At 36.3% G+C, this 17459-nt stretch overlaps 1 protein-coding gene across 6 annotated transcripts in view; it reads left to right on the top strand.

Moving 5' to 3' along the window:
• Positions 1–17459, top strand: part of LOC113227103 (CUGBP Elav-like family member 4) — a 449761-nt gene that overhangs the window by 357648 nt on the left and 74654 nt on the right. For all 6 annotated transcript variants that reach the window (XM_026459975.1, XM_026459979.1, XM_026459977.1 and 3 more), the window contains exon 5: positions 6043–6122. In XM_026459975.1, coding sequence (XP_026315760.1) covers positions 6043–6122 — 80 coding nt within the window. The remainder of the gene's footprint in view (positions 1–6042; positions 6123–17459) is intronic.

The following is a 17459-nucleotide window of genomic DNA, read 5'->3' as shown; positions in this document are numbered from 1 at the left end:
TAAAAAGTGCGGCCTAATTTATTTGAGGCGCCTTTTTCGGAAAACGTTTCGCTATGGTCTTTTATCCAGTTGAACAAAGGACAATACGAATAAAAGCCAGTCGAGCATAATCGTACTCTGCCGTAGAGAGCTCCGCGAAAGATAAAATAGTCGCCACAATTTTCCCAATAGAGTTTTTACCTTTCGAGGCGGTTTTTGCCGAATTCAATGCTGAACCAATAAGAAGTTACGAGGGTACTTACCAGATAGAACTCACGTATGTTTTTATTTTTGTTGAAGAGAGCGTAAAACTGGATTATAATTGGACGTATCGCTAGGGACTTGGGCTTTATTTCGTTTTATATTGAAACTCAAACTCAAAATATCTTTATATCATAGATAAACAAAGTACGCTTGAAATCGTGAAATTGATTACAACAACAACAAAAATCACTTCTTGTTTTTTGTTAAAAAAAATAAAAAAAATTTACACTTACCCGTTGTCATTACTGTTACTGCTATATGAGTGTTAAAATAAGTACCTAGCATCTTTATCCTGAATACAGTCAGTAACACTGCTGTAACTCTTTATTAACAGCACATTTTTAATTTAGTTTTTAAATTTCTTCTCTGACAGTTGGGTTACTTCATCTGATATTTTATTATTAATCTAATCTCATGCAATCTAAATTGTGGAAGTGCCAATTTATGTTTATTTCTTAAATTAAAATTGTCTATTTTGTTGTTTTCAGAGAATAAATGGATATTTTTCGTATGTCTATTATAATTATTAGCGAAGTATATTGGCAAGCCATTGTTATTGTACTCACAGTGTCAAGTTCAGAATCCACATCGGCATCCTTAAAAGGGATACAAAACAGTGGGAATAATTGGTGAAGGTGTTTGCATTGATAATGTACAGTACATAATATACAAAACAATATGTTACAATAGCGATAACTTCTTCAGTCGTAGACGTAAGTCGTCGGATTTGTATAATCTTGTTCTCGTAAGAAGGTTCCATCAGTTGTCATTACGCGAGAAGGGCGCGGGCGGGGCTACTACGAACGCCATTTTGTGTATATACATCTAGAGGCGCTGAAATCGACTGACTTTATTATTTATTATTCTCGCTATAAATAAGAGTTACTTACTACTTCCTAGAAATTGTTTTTTTCAGTAACTCTAAACAATAGCGTTACGTTGAATTACAGACACATGGGACTTGTCAACTTATGTCTCAGGGTGATGGGCGCAGAGGCAGTGCACCTCAGATCATTGCGAGTTAAAGCTCTGAGTCGCACTGTTATGGACAGGCGTGTTTACCGTCAGGCGCACGACTTGCTCGTCCTATCACTTAGTGTCATAAAAAATATATATAGCCAGCGGCTGGTAGCTGTAAAAGTGAGAAAAACTTTCATAGATCTGCAACAATCACATGGCAAAAATTCGTGAGGTCCGTTAGTTCGTTCCGTGTCTTAGTTGACATAGATTCTGGCACGGTTTGCTAGGAAACGTTGGTTCGAATCCAACCGGGTCGAAGTGATTTTTTTCTAAGTGTGCGTTAATTTTTGTTTAATAATTATAAGAAGCTAGTTGAGTAATTTCACAAAAACAATAATTGAATATAATGCTGGTGAAACAGCCTGACATTCAATAAAACCATTTAGACAAGGAACGACGTCATCATTTAATGTTACCATATACACGTAAACAATATAAGAACAGAGAAATTGACAGATATATAAAATAGCAGAATTATTGTACAATCCACTGCAAGCCACGTGTCAGGCAGGCGAGTCAAGGACTTTACACGTTTTCAAAAGATTGTCAATATATACGTATTGTAAACCTGTTTTGTCCATATGTCATATTTAATTAACATTTTCTTTACAAATATATATCGCAGCCTTTATACTACAACGCAATATTCCAGTTGAAAGGCTTGTCACCCTAACAAGCCGTGATCAGGTTCACGGCAGTAAAACAGAAAACTTCAGGTCCACAAATTTATTTAAAGTCGGTTAAAGAGACGAAAAGGTAGCAAAGAAGCCTGTAACAATAAAATGTATATATAAAAAACAGGTACACTATTACAAAACACTCCCTAACTTGATGGATATTTAGATATTAAGTATACACTTACCCTAAAAGGGCCGAGTTATACTGAATTGCAGATACGTATTCATAGGTACATGATAAAGGCTGTAGTGGTTATAAACTTATTAAAATTGGCACATGATTTAGATTACAATGATTATAAACTTAGTAAAGGAATCAAGATTAGACGCGATTAAATTTAAACAGCTCCGTACGCTGTCGCGATCGAGCAGGAAGTGACGGTGGAACGAAACAGAATCAGAATGCGAGGCGAAAGAATGGAACAATTAAAAATTTAAATTTAAATGCGACTGTCCAGGAACCGGAGAAAGGCGATAAAAAGGTGGGATGACGATGTAAGGAGGTCACACCGTCACACAGTACACTACAATTTTGAATTAAGTTTACAGAGATGAGAAGAACAAGCGAAAGTTTATCATGAGGAACCCAACTTATTGCGACAAAAAAAAAATTTGACGTAACATTCTGCAATACTGCTTTATTGTATAAAGACGGTAATATATTAATTAAATTTTATTGAATTGATATTCAATTATTTTTTGTGAAATTACTCCACTAGTTTGTTATAATTATTAATACAAAGATCGAACACTCAGAAAAAATTCCTTCGATCCGGTCGGATTCGAACCGACGTCTTCTTGCATACCGTGCCAGACGCTACACCAACTAAGCCACGGAACGGACCAACGGACCTCACGAATTTTTATATGTGCTTGCGTCGTGTCTTTGTACTTGGTTTTTCAACGACTTTTTAGTCGTAGCGCCATCTACGAGAAATCTTTGACAGATTTATCACCCAGTTAGTACCTTTACAGCTACCAGTCCTGGCGAGAGATGTCGCTATTCACTGTATTAATTAATTTTTTATTGAATTGATATTCAATTATTTTTTGTGAAATTACTTTAAAAATGAAAATATTTTCTGAGTGTTTTTTCTGAGTGTTCGATCTTTATATTAATAATTATAACGGTAATATATTTTAATAATAATAAATTTTATTATATATTATCAACCACCGCAATCCCGCTGCCTTAACCCCTCTCCCTTCCACCTGTGGGAGCCAAGATTGATACGGCTGCCGACTACCACTGCGCCCTGACAGCTTGTTATTAAAAATTGAGCGATAATCCCACCGCGGCCATGTTTAAGATTTTCCTTTCATTCGCGCGTTGTTTTGGGCTTTTAGAAAAAAGATAGCCTTTTTATTTAACCCGAAATCATTTGCGTCACTTTTATTCTGCGTCAAAGCTAAGGGACTAACCTTACTTTGTCTTTTAATCCTTCCTAATTCGCAAACTTCCACATTTCGCCATCGCTATTTTCTTCAACGCAATATTGAATGTTCTTTCCAAGGTTTGCTTCGTTATAATTTACATTACATTTACACGGTAGCGTGCAGAATTGCGCGCGGGAAAACCTGCACGCGCAATCGTCCGCGATTATATGTTTAAATTTTTTTAAGCTAAAGTCCTTCCGCGCGCGATTGCTCGTGTTCATTTTTATTACAACAGAAGAGCGTCCGTCGGTGTAAAAGGCAATCTTGGAACGCACGAATGCGCGCGCGACGCATGGGTGCAATCGCGCAGTCTTTCCCATTTCCTTGCTCACGATTGCCGTATCACGCGCGAAAGAGTGCCTGTGTAAAGCCCGCTGTTTCTGTCTACCTATTAAGCCACGTCTTTAGTCTTTTGTTTCTTTTTATATTGGTTCTTATAACTTTACATACATATATTGAAGGCACATTATACATTTATTGACACGGGCTTCTACGTACCTAACGGTATAATATGTTTTTTAATAATAAATCAGTGATTATAATAATAATAATAACGCACACACTCAACATAGGCCCGCATTAAAGAAACCTTGTGTCGCGGGTGCCATGGACATACACATAGACAACAACAAATTACACCCAAACTCACGAGACAAATAAATGTAGGCCATACAAATATTTCTCCCGGCCCGGGAATCGAACCTGGGACCTCTGCGTGGCATGGGAACCGTTCGGCCACGGAGGCAGGTTATTATTTTATTATATGTATAGTTGATTAATTCGATAGTTGGATAATTTGATGTGATAGTTATTTTGGCCAGTTTTAATGATAATATTTATAACTAGATTGCAAAATAAATAAATATTGGACAACATGACATACGTTGCTCTGATCCCAACGTAAGTACATAAAGCACTTGTGTTATGGAAATCGGAAACAACGACGGTACCACATACACTCAGACCCAAGATAATATAGAAAAGTTAGTTTCTACATTGACCCGACCGGGGATCGAACCCGGGACCCCAGAAATGGCGACACCATGTAAACCGGTGTGCAAGCCTCTCGACGACTGAGGTCGTCAAATTATATAATATTTTAATAACGTCAGAGTATTTTTTTATAACATGAAGTGACGGTTCGAACAAGTCGTGCGCGTGATGGCAAGCTACACGCCTGTCCATAACAGTTACAGTGCCACTCAGAGCTTTAAATTGCAAAGATCTGAGGGGCACTACCACTGCGCCCGTCACTACTTACTACCACTGTGCCTGTAATTTCACCAGCACCCTTTCCCTTCAAAACCGGAACACAGTAATGCTGACGTCACAACTTGGCGGCGGAAATAGGTAAGGTGGCAGCCTGAACTAACTTTTTCACAAGCTCTACTGCTACGAATAATTATACAAATGTCAAAAATTAGTCAAAAAAAGTTAAAGATTTGTCACTTAAAATCCGGACTATATAGTACCCAATGTAAAATTCGAACTATACCATTGACTTACAAATAAATGGACGACGGGTCTAATACAGAAACCACGAAAAAAATGTCCCAAGTCAACCTATTCGAAATTTAAATTGTAATGTCATCGCAGTATCGCGCTGTCAGTCGAACAAATGAAGACTAAAGCGGAGTTTGGCGCTCTGTATACGATTTTAGCGCCTTACAAGTGCGGACACTTTTTAGCGCGGACCCGACGTCCATATAATTGTAAGTCAATGAACTATACGTATAATCAACAATACATCATGCTAAACACTTTTATTTGTATGTCGCCTTCCGAACAACGGAACAAGATCCGTCAATATTTAGCTTAATATGCTGCCGTCAGTACATTGTATTAACGTAGCCAATAAGTTGTTCAATTACATTTTAAATAGCATAAGATTTTTCTCAGACATGTAAAATACCCGGCCTATCGTAACAAGACACATAAATGACTATAGAAAAAAAAACATATATTGCATATATCGAGTATATAACCAGAAATAGAGAAATATCATTTAATTTCTTTGAAAACTATTCTGCCAAATCACACTTCAAATGGACCAGTTTAACTTGAGCTTTCCTATAATAGACGAAACTTGAAAAATTACGTATTTAATATTTAATTACCGATGAAATGTCTAATTAGATGTTTTGCTGTTTTTCCCACACCACCGAAAGGAACAGCCCCCCATTGTTAGAGTATTATCTTTATTACAATAAATACAGAATATTTTTGGTATATACGGAGACGTAGACACAGGTCAGTTGTTGGCGCTGTACTATTTCAGCTTTCTAATTTGTGATTTCAGCGCAAACGAGAGTTGATATTTCTAAGTGATATAAGGCCCATTTGCCTGATGACGTGCCAGTGATTCGTCTCTATTTCTGGTTATATACTCGATGATTGCATATAATTTGCAGTCAATTTTGTTAATACACTTACAAATTTATCTATTCTACTATTAGTACAAAAATTACAGATAAAAAAAATAAAAGAATGAATGAAATTACTATACGATTACTGCTAAGTTCACCGAGCTCCCAGGACGTGAAGTTCGGTGAAACTAGCAAACAGATCGGCGGGTCTCGGCTATCTCTTATCATTTTAAGAAAATGTTATTATTGTTATTATTCTATGATTACAATCAGTAAATGTTTACGTTGGTTTGTTACAGGCTGCGCGTTTGTGAAGTACAGCTCGCATCAAGAAGCGCAAGCAGCCATCACCAGTCTGCACGGCAGTCAAACTATGCCGGTAAGCATGCAACTATACGCCACATAACATGGCTCAAAGCACAGACGAGTATTAATTACATTTATTTATTAGTAAATAAATTAAATTATAGAAGTGAGTTACAATAAAAGCTTGTATTTAAACTAAAATAAGATTCGAGCGATAGGGACTGTATTTTTTTACAAACGAAATTAAAACCATTAGAAAAATGTGTATCGTATACTATACGTGTTAGATTTAGTTCAGTTGATATAAAAAAAATCATTGGTATCATTGACTTACAAATAAATGAACGACGGATCTAATACAAAAACCACGAAAAAAATGTCCCAAGTCAACCTATTTAAACGTAGTGACATTTCTAGGAATATGAAAAAGCTAAAACGTTGAATTTAAATTGTAATGTCATCGCAGTACTGTCTAATTTTGCTTGCTTCGCTGTCAGTGGAACAAACGAAGACTAAAGCGTGAATAACGCTCTGTATACGATTTTAACGCCCTATAAGTTCGGACACTTTTTAGCGCGGACCCGACGTCCATATAATTGTAAGTCAATGATTGGGATATATAAACTACCTATTGAATACAGCGGTTTTCTTGTAAAATTTCGAGGTAAGTTTGTGTTTTTTTTTCTGTTGTGAAAATTTTTACGAATCGTATTTTCACACCATAATCAGTGTACATCTTCAATTTTACTATGGAACTGATCTGGGGATTTTCTAATTTGAGATCAGGTTAATAATAGTGATTTCCACCACATTATTATTATAAATATTTTGGAATTAGTGACTGTTTTAGTTCCTAACTTGCACCACCTACCGCGTCAGCATAACATTGAGTTATTTGCCTATCTATCTTTACTACGCGGTGGTAGAATAGTTTACTCTAACCCCACGTAACTAACTACTTATGCGTTATCTATAGACGTATCATCAACTTGTCTTAAACACCCTGTCAGTCTTCCCACGTACTCATTTACGCGATAGAAGACTGTAACAAAGCAATTTGTTATAATTCCACGATGCTAACAAGATAAAAACAAATGCATAGATAGGTTTATTATATCGATGGTGGTAATTTGAAATGTCCGAAGAGACATTTTGTCGTAAGGTCATTTTCCATTACGACAAAATGTCCCTTACGACGATATAAAGGTAATAATTTCGTCGACGTATCGAATTTTTAAATGTCGTAAGCGACATGTTGTAGTAAGGAACATTTTCCATTAAGACAAAACATTCCTTACGATATTTCAAATTTCCAACGTCGATAATTTATTTTAAGTCTATTCTGCTCTCCAAACCTCTGTGTTTAGCGCTTCTGAGGTCCAGTCTTTTAGGCCTCTGTCGATGTTTTTGGTTTGTCGTGTGGTCGTTTCCTGTCTTTGTGCGATCTATTCGCGTGCCATTCGTGAGCTGCTCGCGCCCCACATGTATTAACATGTATTTAATGCAGCACGCGTGCAGCGCGCGTGTAGCGCGTTCGCGACTTATACGCACCCTTATAATGTTTTATCTTATGCACAATACAATTCTACGTTCGATGACTGGTATTGCCCACATGAGGTGTAAAACAGCCCGGTCCAAATAGTATTGGGCGGACCACATTAATCGAATGGTACCCGAGAAGTGGATGAGAACTTGAGTACTCGAGGACGGAAAGCGGGGACGGCCGAGAATTCGTTGGCGAGACGATTTTGATGGGTTTGAGAACGAGTGGTAGGAAAACACCAAAGACAGGGAACAGTGGAGGATTTACGTCATTAAAAAATGTATATATCTTATCTTTTGTTAATTATATAAATCAGAATTTTTTCTATTTCATAGGTAAGCAAATTACCCATGAAATCGTAATATTGATTAAACTCTACTGCTCATTCGTAAGCCAGATTCCCCTGAGCAGGATAAGTAAGAAAATCTACGGGTTGCTCTTTGTAAATAGACATAATGTTCATTTATCACGTACTATATTTATTTTGAAACAATCTGAGAAAACTAGATGAGCCGCTGCCACGAATTTTTGTCATCCAAGTACGCAGAAGTTGTATAATAACCTTAATTATAAAGTTTTTGTTTCACAGTAAGTACTTATAAATCTCGTTAATAACAAATTATGAATATCGAAGCGTAAAATTTGTGACATTATGAAAACGACTGTCAAGAACAGGCAGTTTATTTTTGTTAGTCGTATTTTTTTTATAATAATAAGCGACGGAACGAACACGTCATATGAATGGTGGTAAGCGACACGCCTGTCCATAACAGTTGCAATGCCACTCAGAGCTGTAAATTATAGAGATCTGAGGGGCACAGCCACTGCGCCCGATACCCTGAGACATAAGTTGACAAGTCCCATGTACCTGTAATTTCACCAGCAACCTTACCCTTCTAAACCGGAACGCAGTAATGCTCACATTACTGCTTGGCGGCAGAAATAGGTAAGGTGGCAGTACTTCCCTACACGAAACCATTCACAAGGAGCTCTGCTGCTACTAATGTTATATCTATGTCACAAGTTTTGATAACAAAATTACAATGAAGTTATTCAATTATTTTTTTGTGAAATCACTCCACTAGTTTGTTATAATTATTGATATAAAAATCGACCACTCAGAATAAATTCCTTCGATCCGGCCGGATTCGAATCGACGTCTTCTAGCTTACCGTGCCAGACGCTATGCCAACTACGCCACGGAACGAACCAGCGGACCTTACAAATTTTTCTACGTGCTTCTTATTGGTTCTTTGTATTTGGTTTTCAACGACTTTTTAGCCGTAGTGCCATCTATGAGACATCTATGAAGGTATTTCGTTACCCAGTTAGATACCTTTACAGCTACCAACCCTGGCTTGAGATGTCGCTATTCACTTATAATTACATATATTTAGTGTTTAAAATTACAATTCTTAATATAAATCACATTATTATAATTGAGGCTATCAGCGCACAAGGGTTCTAACTCATTTTTATTTCTACAGTATTCATTAAAATGATGCTAAAGTACATAATTATTATATATTTAGATGCTATATTCATATATAAAAAAATATTATTATATATTGGTCACATATGATTAATATATACAAGTTTATTTGTAAAATAGTAACAACCTCGTAAGACTATATTACTAAATTAGTAAAAAACGAGTTTTTGAACCATATCTTTTGATAATTTATGAAATTAACTTCCATTAAGAAATAAAAATATTTAAAAAAATCTCTCATCTTCTATATGCATTATATGGAGTTACGCCACTGTCGCTTTGATAGCCTTAATTACAAGTGTATTAAAACGCTTCTGTGAGTGTTAATTTGTCTAAAGTTATCTTTCAGACTCAAGCGTATGCCTAGTTTGTAAATTGCAATTTGCAAATTAAGTATTCAAGTTCGAAAATAGAATTACGTAACGTGTAAACATTATCGTTGACTGCCATTATTTTTGATCAAAGATAACACTTTTATGATTAATGTACCTTGCTTCAACCTCCTGTAAACATGGAAAAAAAATTAAAGCTTCAGTCAGGTCAATATGTAATAAGTATACTTCGTCTCTTTTAGTATTAGAAGGAAGGAAGTTTCGGGTTTTTTATCAGGCGCCATTTCATTCGTCATTTTGTAAACAAAGCAATTTACAAATACAGCGAAACTAAATTCTCAAACATACTTCATGATTTGTGTAATTATTACGTTTTTGTTACTCATAATATTCACCAAAGATTAAATAAAAATGTTCTATCTTTACATCCCTAATCTATTATTTTCGCGGCTGCCAACACGTCACGTCCGACGTGACAACGTGTTTTGAACAAACACCGGTAACAAAGCCCGCGTCAACACCTTCCGTCGCAAGTGGAATTACGCAAAGGACGGCGACGAGGCAAACACGGATGGCTGTCATCGAGTGTTATGCACGTTTTTGGCGAAATACATTCACGATAGTCACCACCGCGGTGAGCGATCGATCTACAGTACTAGAACTATGGAATTAGACTGTACTTGAAAGACATTTTCACGTGAAATACACAGGGAACGGGTGCGGGTCGGGTGCGTGTCGGGTCGGATTTTATTTTATTTATTTATTTTTTACTTTAATTATAACGGACACACCAATTACAATAATTAAAGATACATTACTAACATAACAACTTAATAAACACAACAAGATTAAGTACCATTCGCAATAGCGTAGGCATCTTAACAATAACAGTGACCATCCATCCGCAAACAAGTCGCATTCAGGGTTGATGGCGAGGAGAGAGTTGAGCGCGCACAGGGAGCGCGGTATGGGTGATTTAGCGCGCGCTACGGTTCGGCACCACGCGGTGGCCATCAACTGGTGTCTTCTAATGCGGTGGTAGTTGACGGGGGCAAAGAGTCGACACAGCTCATTATGCAAATTATGTGGATGCACGGCGGATGTAATTCCGTGTATTAATATGGACGACAACTCGCTGTATTGTCAGTGTGTTTCACGATTTTAACTAGATGAACTGTGAAAAAGCAGTGGTAGCTTAATGGTGACCTACCACCTCTCAAACAAAGGGTCGTGGATTCCGGGTTTGTATCTCTGAGTTTTTGAGAATTTATTTGCAAGATGTTATTTAAAGCTTTGACTTTTTCGGTGAAGGCAAATCATTTTAATGATGTGTGTTAAGCTCCCAAGCCGCATGGAAGTAGCAGCAGAGCTCCTTGTAAAAGTTCGTCCAGGAAATTACAGGCACATGGGACTTGTCACTCAGGATGACGGGCGCAGTGGCAGTGTCCATCTATTCTTCCATAGATAATACAACTCGAACTAAAATGTTATGAAAGACAGAAACGCATACAGCCATGATGGTAAAGATATAAAATAAATTATTTGAAAATACCAAGAATGCTGCAGAATTTGAATTTAGCAAATGTTTAATTGTTTTTCTATACTTCAGGGTTATATGAAATAATTCCAATTTTTCGAGCATTAAAACTTTTTGCTTAATCATAACGTATAAAAGAAGTACAGTGCTTTTTAATTTTTAAAAATCCATTACAAACATATGGCGGTAATATAATGAAAAAGCCCATGGGTGTAATTCAGCACATTACAGCCGACTTTGCTGCATGTTACGGCACTATTTACGAGCAAATGTGATGAAAAATAATATTTTTATGGAGAACGAATGAATTAATTAAATTACCAGATAATTAATATGGTGGTCTGGCTCTGGCGATTTATTATTATTTCCTATTATTATTAAATAATTTTAGCCCATTGTCAGAAATTGTTAATCACAACTTGTATATTAAAGAGTCTACTTCATGTTTGTGAGACAATCTGTGAATTAAACTTTAACGAATCGGAAATAAAAGTAAACAATTCACCTGCAGAACTAGATGGTCAATTGTGAAAGTCAAACAGGGATGTCACTGCGTGGACTTTTCTAAATTTATGATTGTGTTTTAGATTTTTTTTTTTATATTAAGTGACGAGATGAATAGTAAGTAAGCGAATAGCAAAGATGTGAGGGTCCTGCCTCGGCGCCCGTCACCGTGAGACATAAGTTGACAAGTCCTATGTGCCTGTAATTTCATCAACACCCTTACCCTTGAAAACCGGGACGCAGTAATGTAAGCATTACTGTGACTAATATATTAAAACGAATCGCAGTGAGCGAAGCTGTCTCAACATCCATTCATATTCTACAATATACGAACGAAGTAACAAGACCGTTGTTCAACCGATACGCATAGAATTTTAAAGAAACAAAAAATACAATTGTACTTGTCGTGACGGAGCCCAATTTTTTAATTCCGACTTGTGACTTGAGTTAATTAAGGTCAAAGGTCACCATTTCAAGTCTGTGGGGAAAATATTCAATTGTTAACATTTACGCGGACATTCAGAGCTGTGAAAAAAGTAAAATAAGACCCTCTCATCATCACTCCTTGTTAGTTTACCGAAATAGTCATACATTTGATCATTTTAAATAACAAATTGTACGTGCTGTACAATTGCCACCTTGAACCTTGAACACCGCCGTAAAGTTGCCTGCTTATCGTTATTCTACAGGATATCTCACGGAGAGTGTACGATGGAATTGCATAGTTTGACACCGCCTTCCCCTTTCCATCATCATTGCTTCACTAATTAGGCGTACGTAGGCTGCGATTCCTCCCCTATATTGTGGATATTCCAAGGATTTATATGGCGAACAGCTATGGAGTGGAATTCACTGCCTGCAAACTTGTTCCTCGAAAGTTATAACTTGCACCTTTTCAAGGCGAGAGTGATTAGGCATCATTTAGGTGTGCATGCTACATTGTCGACCTCATCGTCACTTTCCACCAGATGAGATGGAGGTCAAATGCGTACTAACTTTTTATTTAAAAAAATGCCAGCACCAGTACAAATACCAGCGCTGTTTGCCAAACCAAGGTCTTTAACTCAAATGGTAAGAGCGGTAGTCTCGGTTTGGCAAACAGCTGGTTCGAGTACAGTTGGATCAGAGATATTTTTCTTTGTTTTTTGTAATGGAATACTTTCACATTTCATGGTAGTAAAAACGTCAGAATATTCAATAAAATAAACATCGTGCCATCCTTACATATCCCAAATAACACCTGCAATAATAGTACATTATTGCAGAGGCCGGAAAGTAAGGGATTTTTGGATGAGTATGAATTACTACGAATCAAGTAATCCCCGTTCCCGCCGAGGCTTATGACTATACATATAAGCACTAGTTTTTCTCAAACAATCTGAGGAAACAATATAAGAGTAAAGAGAAGAATATTTATAATAGATAAAGTAAAATTTCACGACAATTGCTAAAAAAATTATTTGTTTTGAATCTATCCATTACTGTATTTTCGTTATCGCTCTTCTCACTAGAATTCGTTTTCACGATGAAAATGCAAAAAAGACGAAAAAATAATAAAGGAAATCAAAGCTTTTAGTTTATTTTACCACCTTTTTAAAAAGAAATAAGTGGTACAGGTATTTTTAATTCTTGCAATTACGAACACATGGCAGTTGGCTTTATGAATTTTTCTTTTGCCTGTATACATACTTCATTGTTATAAGATAGATTCAAAAATTTAGTGTAGCTAACTGTAATGGATTTCCATACTTACTTTGTAGGCATTGGCCGGGTAGAAGTCGCACGGTCCATAAATGACAGACTTTCCGTGTTCGTTTTTTGAAAGTAATGCAAACATTTCCGAGCATATTTGAGAAAAAATTGTTTCAACCCTAAGGAAAATCCTTTCTGGACTAAAGGGACATACACGCAGTCCGACAAAAACTCCTAAAATTGACTGTCGGAGTCAGCCGCGTAACTTTTTAATTAGTGGTTCTGTTGCCTCCGCTGCTACTCTGTAGGCCTTAACGAGGGTCCGGGGCAGACGACAGATATATCTGCGTTTTAAATCAGATGTAGTCAACTTTGAATAATTTATTCAATTCAGATAAAAATGAATGTAGTGAGTGAAATGAATGTAGATAAACGAACTATAGTAAAAAGCTAACGTGCAGGGCATCATTGGAAGAGGACGGCCACGAAGAACGTTCTCAAATCAGATTGAGAATTATGTTCTTAAAAGGGTTGAAGATAATATGAGGGCATGTGTGAAAAGAATAAAAGTATTGTATTTAGTAGCAATGGAGGTCCTTGTGAAGGGGTTCGTCCAGAGAAGTACTGCCACTGTACCAATTTCTGCCGCCAGACACATGGATCTTGTCAACTTATTTCACAGGGTAACTTATGCGCCCCTCAGATCTATGCGATTTAAAGCTCTGAGTGACACTGCAACTGGTTCTCGTTCATCTGGTCACTTGATAACATAAAAAAAATGTTCCGTATGAGTCCTAAAAATATTGTAAGACCTAAAATCCTTGTTCATTGCATCCCCATCTTCGACATTCTTGTGCTAATGTAGTTATATAGAACAGAAACGTCTAAAGTATAATTTTCGAACAAAATTAGAATTTTGACGCAAACAAATGAAATAAAACTTTATCAACGAAAACAATTTTCGTCTTCTACGACTTTTAAGTCGAACACAACGAGAATGGAACCATTGAAATATTTTGGCAGTTCACCAAAAATCGTAAAATCAAAGTTCAAATAAATTTTATCATTGATTTCATGCAAACTTTGCAAAGATCGAAATAACTGCTCACCTATTTTGGAGGAAAGTTGCCAAATTTTTCACTTTATGAAAATTAGTTTCAAGAAAGTTGTCTCAGGGTTCGTAAAAACAACCATGGACTTCATAAGGTAAATAAAGAAAACTAAATGTGTAACAGTAAACCTTGTTAACCAAGAATGAAGGAGTATAGTTTACGTGACCATACGTCCCGCTTTGAGCGTGATAGTCCTGCTTTTAAGCTTCATGTCCCGCTGTCCCCAAAATAAATATTTTTGCTAAGTAACAATGTCCAAAAAACAACAATACCCCGTTTTGACAAAACAGGACAAGCGCACTGCACACAAAAATATTTATAAATCCAGCACACACGATTAATAATTCTTTTTTAATTTTCGATCATTAAACATTTTTAGTTCTGTTATAATTTTCATTAAATATACTTTTATGTGTTTTATTTTTATAACAATAATAAATTTACGAGCTTTCCGATCTGAGGGAAAAAATAATGGCCACGTTAAGTATAGTATAAAAAGTATGAAAACTTTAAAAGCCGCAACACAGATCACAACTATGATTCAAAATGCATTCTTGTAACGCACTTATAACCTATGTATCACAAAGAAATAAATTGAAATTTGAATGAAAATGGCTGAATGGACTAAAAGAAATTAAAAGGTTCGAGTTTTGAACTAAAAAATTTTCCTTGGCTCAGACGTATTAACTAAAGTAATGAGTTGAAGTCGAATTATTACTCGATGTGTTTCGTTCGAATCAGCCCGTGGTCACTCACCCAATATGGGCAAGCTCCGGGGTTTTAATCTGGCGTTTTGCAAATGGCGGGTTTAAATCGGGTTAAAACCATTAACGCCCGAAATCGGGGGCAAAAACTATTTACAACTAAATATTTGTGTTAAATCGAGTTTTGTTCAAATTTAATGATATTATTACAAAATGTTTATTGCTTTCTTATCTAGACGAACCGATTTGCTTTTCTATTGAATCGGTTTTTGAAATGCATTTGATTCATAAAAATTGAATCGTAATTGCATCCTTTGTAGTGAGATTCCACAGGATTACAAGATAGGTACATATTGTGTGGAGTTGCCACTTTTTCATTTAAAAAGATTTCTTACATCGAAATTTATAAAAACCCGGGCAGGTTGATTGGGTTTTAACCCGCTTCCCATCTCTGGCCCTCACAGTTTATACTCTTGACAGGGTATACTATATTTCATGTTATAAATTGTGATACAAATAAAATACATCCTCAAAATAATGAATGACATCAATTTAGTGTTGTACGGGACGGCACAATGATACAAATTACTTGTCACAGATTAGTTCCTATCGCTTCATCGTAAAATAAACAGCTTTTCTTTCATTTTGGTATCATTCACTCGCAATCCTCTTAGGCTAACTCCTATTTATAAAGGCCCTAAAAATAACCGCCCGAATCGCTCGCCGCGTGGAACAAAAACGAGGCGGCCAAAGCCGGTTGGAAACCGCCTCTGCGGTGAGAATTACATAATTTGGGCGACGAAGTCTGAGATACACATATGTTTATAACATACTGTTTTTTTATTCAACAAAGTCTTTTTTCATTTCTTTTACATATATTATCAGTGTCCTTTTTAACCAAGCCCGTCGAGAAAAGGAAGATTTACATCTCGTTTATTGTATACACATGTTTAGTAGCGGTAGAGCTCTATGTGAAAGAATTCATCCAGGGAAGTGCTGCCATCTTACCTATTTCTGCCGCCAAGCTGTAATGTGAGCATTACTGTTTTAAAGGGTAAGGCTTCTCGTGAAATAACCGGCACATGGGACTTGTCAACGTATGTCTCAGGGTGACGGGCGCAGTGGCAGTCCTCAGATCTTTGCGATTTAAAGCTCTGAGTGGCACTGCAACTGTTATGGACAGGCGTGTAGCTTACCATCAGGCGCACGACTTGTTCATATCGCCACTAGATATTATAAAAAAATCTATATCGTTATGTGATCGATTTATTTCATTACTGTAATCGATCGATTAAAGAGTTAATTATGTTTTTTTTTCAAATTTCTATGATTGTTCGTATGTTTCAGTCTGATTTGAAAGACATTGGAAATGAAACTACATATTTTACCGGATTTAAATCGCGTATATTTGTTTTTTCAAACAAACCGACGTTTCGGGCCCTTTCCAGGTCCCATGGTCACGGTTGAAAGACATTATTTTGTCGTCAAAATCGGTAAAATATATTTACGTTTTTGTGCATTCTATTAGGGATAATTAACACTATATATGGGCTTTGTCAACTTTTGTCTCAGGGTGGCGGGCGCAGTGGCAGTGTCCCTTAAATCTTTGACTGACACTGCAACTATTATGGACAAGCGTGTCTCTTGCCACCAGGTACACGACTTGTTCGTGCCATCACTTATAATAAAAAAAATTGGTTGGCGGCTGAAATAATATGTATTATGACGGACTTGAAGTCCTGCTACTAAAATCAGAAGCTATTATTGACATTTTGATTGAAATTAAATTTACGATTTTGAAACTTAGATTGAGTAAATAAATTCATGAACATCCGATCTTTTTGTTTTACCAAATAGTTCTTAGAAGAGAACGTAAATTGCAACTGGTGTCATAAAACATTTTAAAGTAACCATACCTTTCGTAATTTGCTTTACAAAGTAGCTTTAAAATACTCTGTATTGGAATTAAACAAACGCGAACCAACTGCAGTATTTTGAACAAATTAACCTGCAAAATACAATGTAAGTGTCTGATTTGTACAATGTTGAAAAGCATTGGGTAACTTTTGAAACTTCCAGGATTTTGTAAAAGCTTCCGAATTGTAATTTTATCCATACTAGGAATGTTCCAATGGTCCAATTCGTGTTTTGTTCCGAAGTATCTTCACGTATCTTTTACCTTTATTATGACAGATATACAGAAATTTAATTTAATCATTTAAACGGAATTAGCAATTGAAACACTTATGTATAAATTATTTATTTATTTATTTATTTATATTAGGAATCGGACAAAATTGGTTAGTAACTACAACGTTGTTATATCCATGTTAATGTACCTTTACCTGAATAAATGAGTGTCTGAACTACAGGAAAAGCGTCAGGTAATGCGTTTTGATTGGTTGGTGCTTGGTGAGTCATACCTTGCCCCCACAGTAATCAAGATGGAGTTGGGGCTAGCCTGCAGTCTGCAAAGCATAGAGGCAGTCTTTTT

The sequence above is a fragment of the Hyposmocoma kahamanoa genome, unplaced genomic scaffold, assembly GCF_003589595.1.
Source record: "Hyposmocoma kahamanoa isolate Upper Pololo Valley unplaced genomic scaffold, ASM358959v1 202, whole genome shotgun sequence".
Classification (NCBI taxonomy): Eukaryota; Metazoa; Arthropoda; class Insecta; order Lepidoptera; family Cosmopterigidae; genus Hyposmocoma; species Hyposmocoma kahamanoa.
Note: the sequence above shows the minus strand (reverse complement) of the source record. Positions and strands in the feature narration are given on the sequence as shown.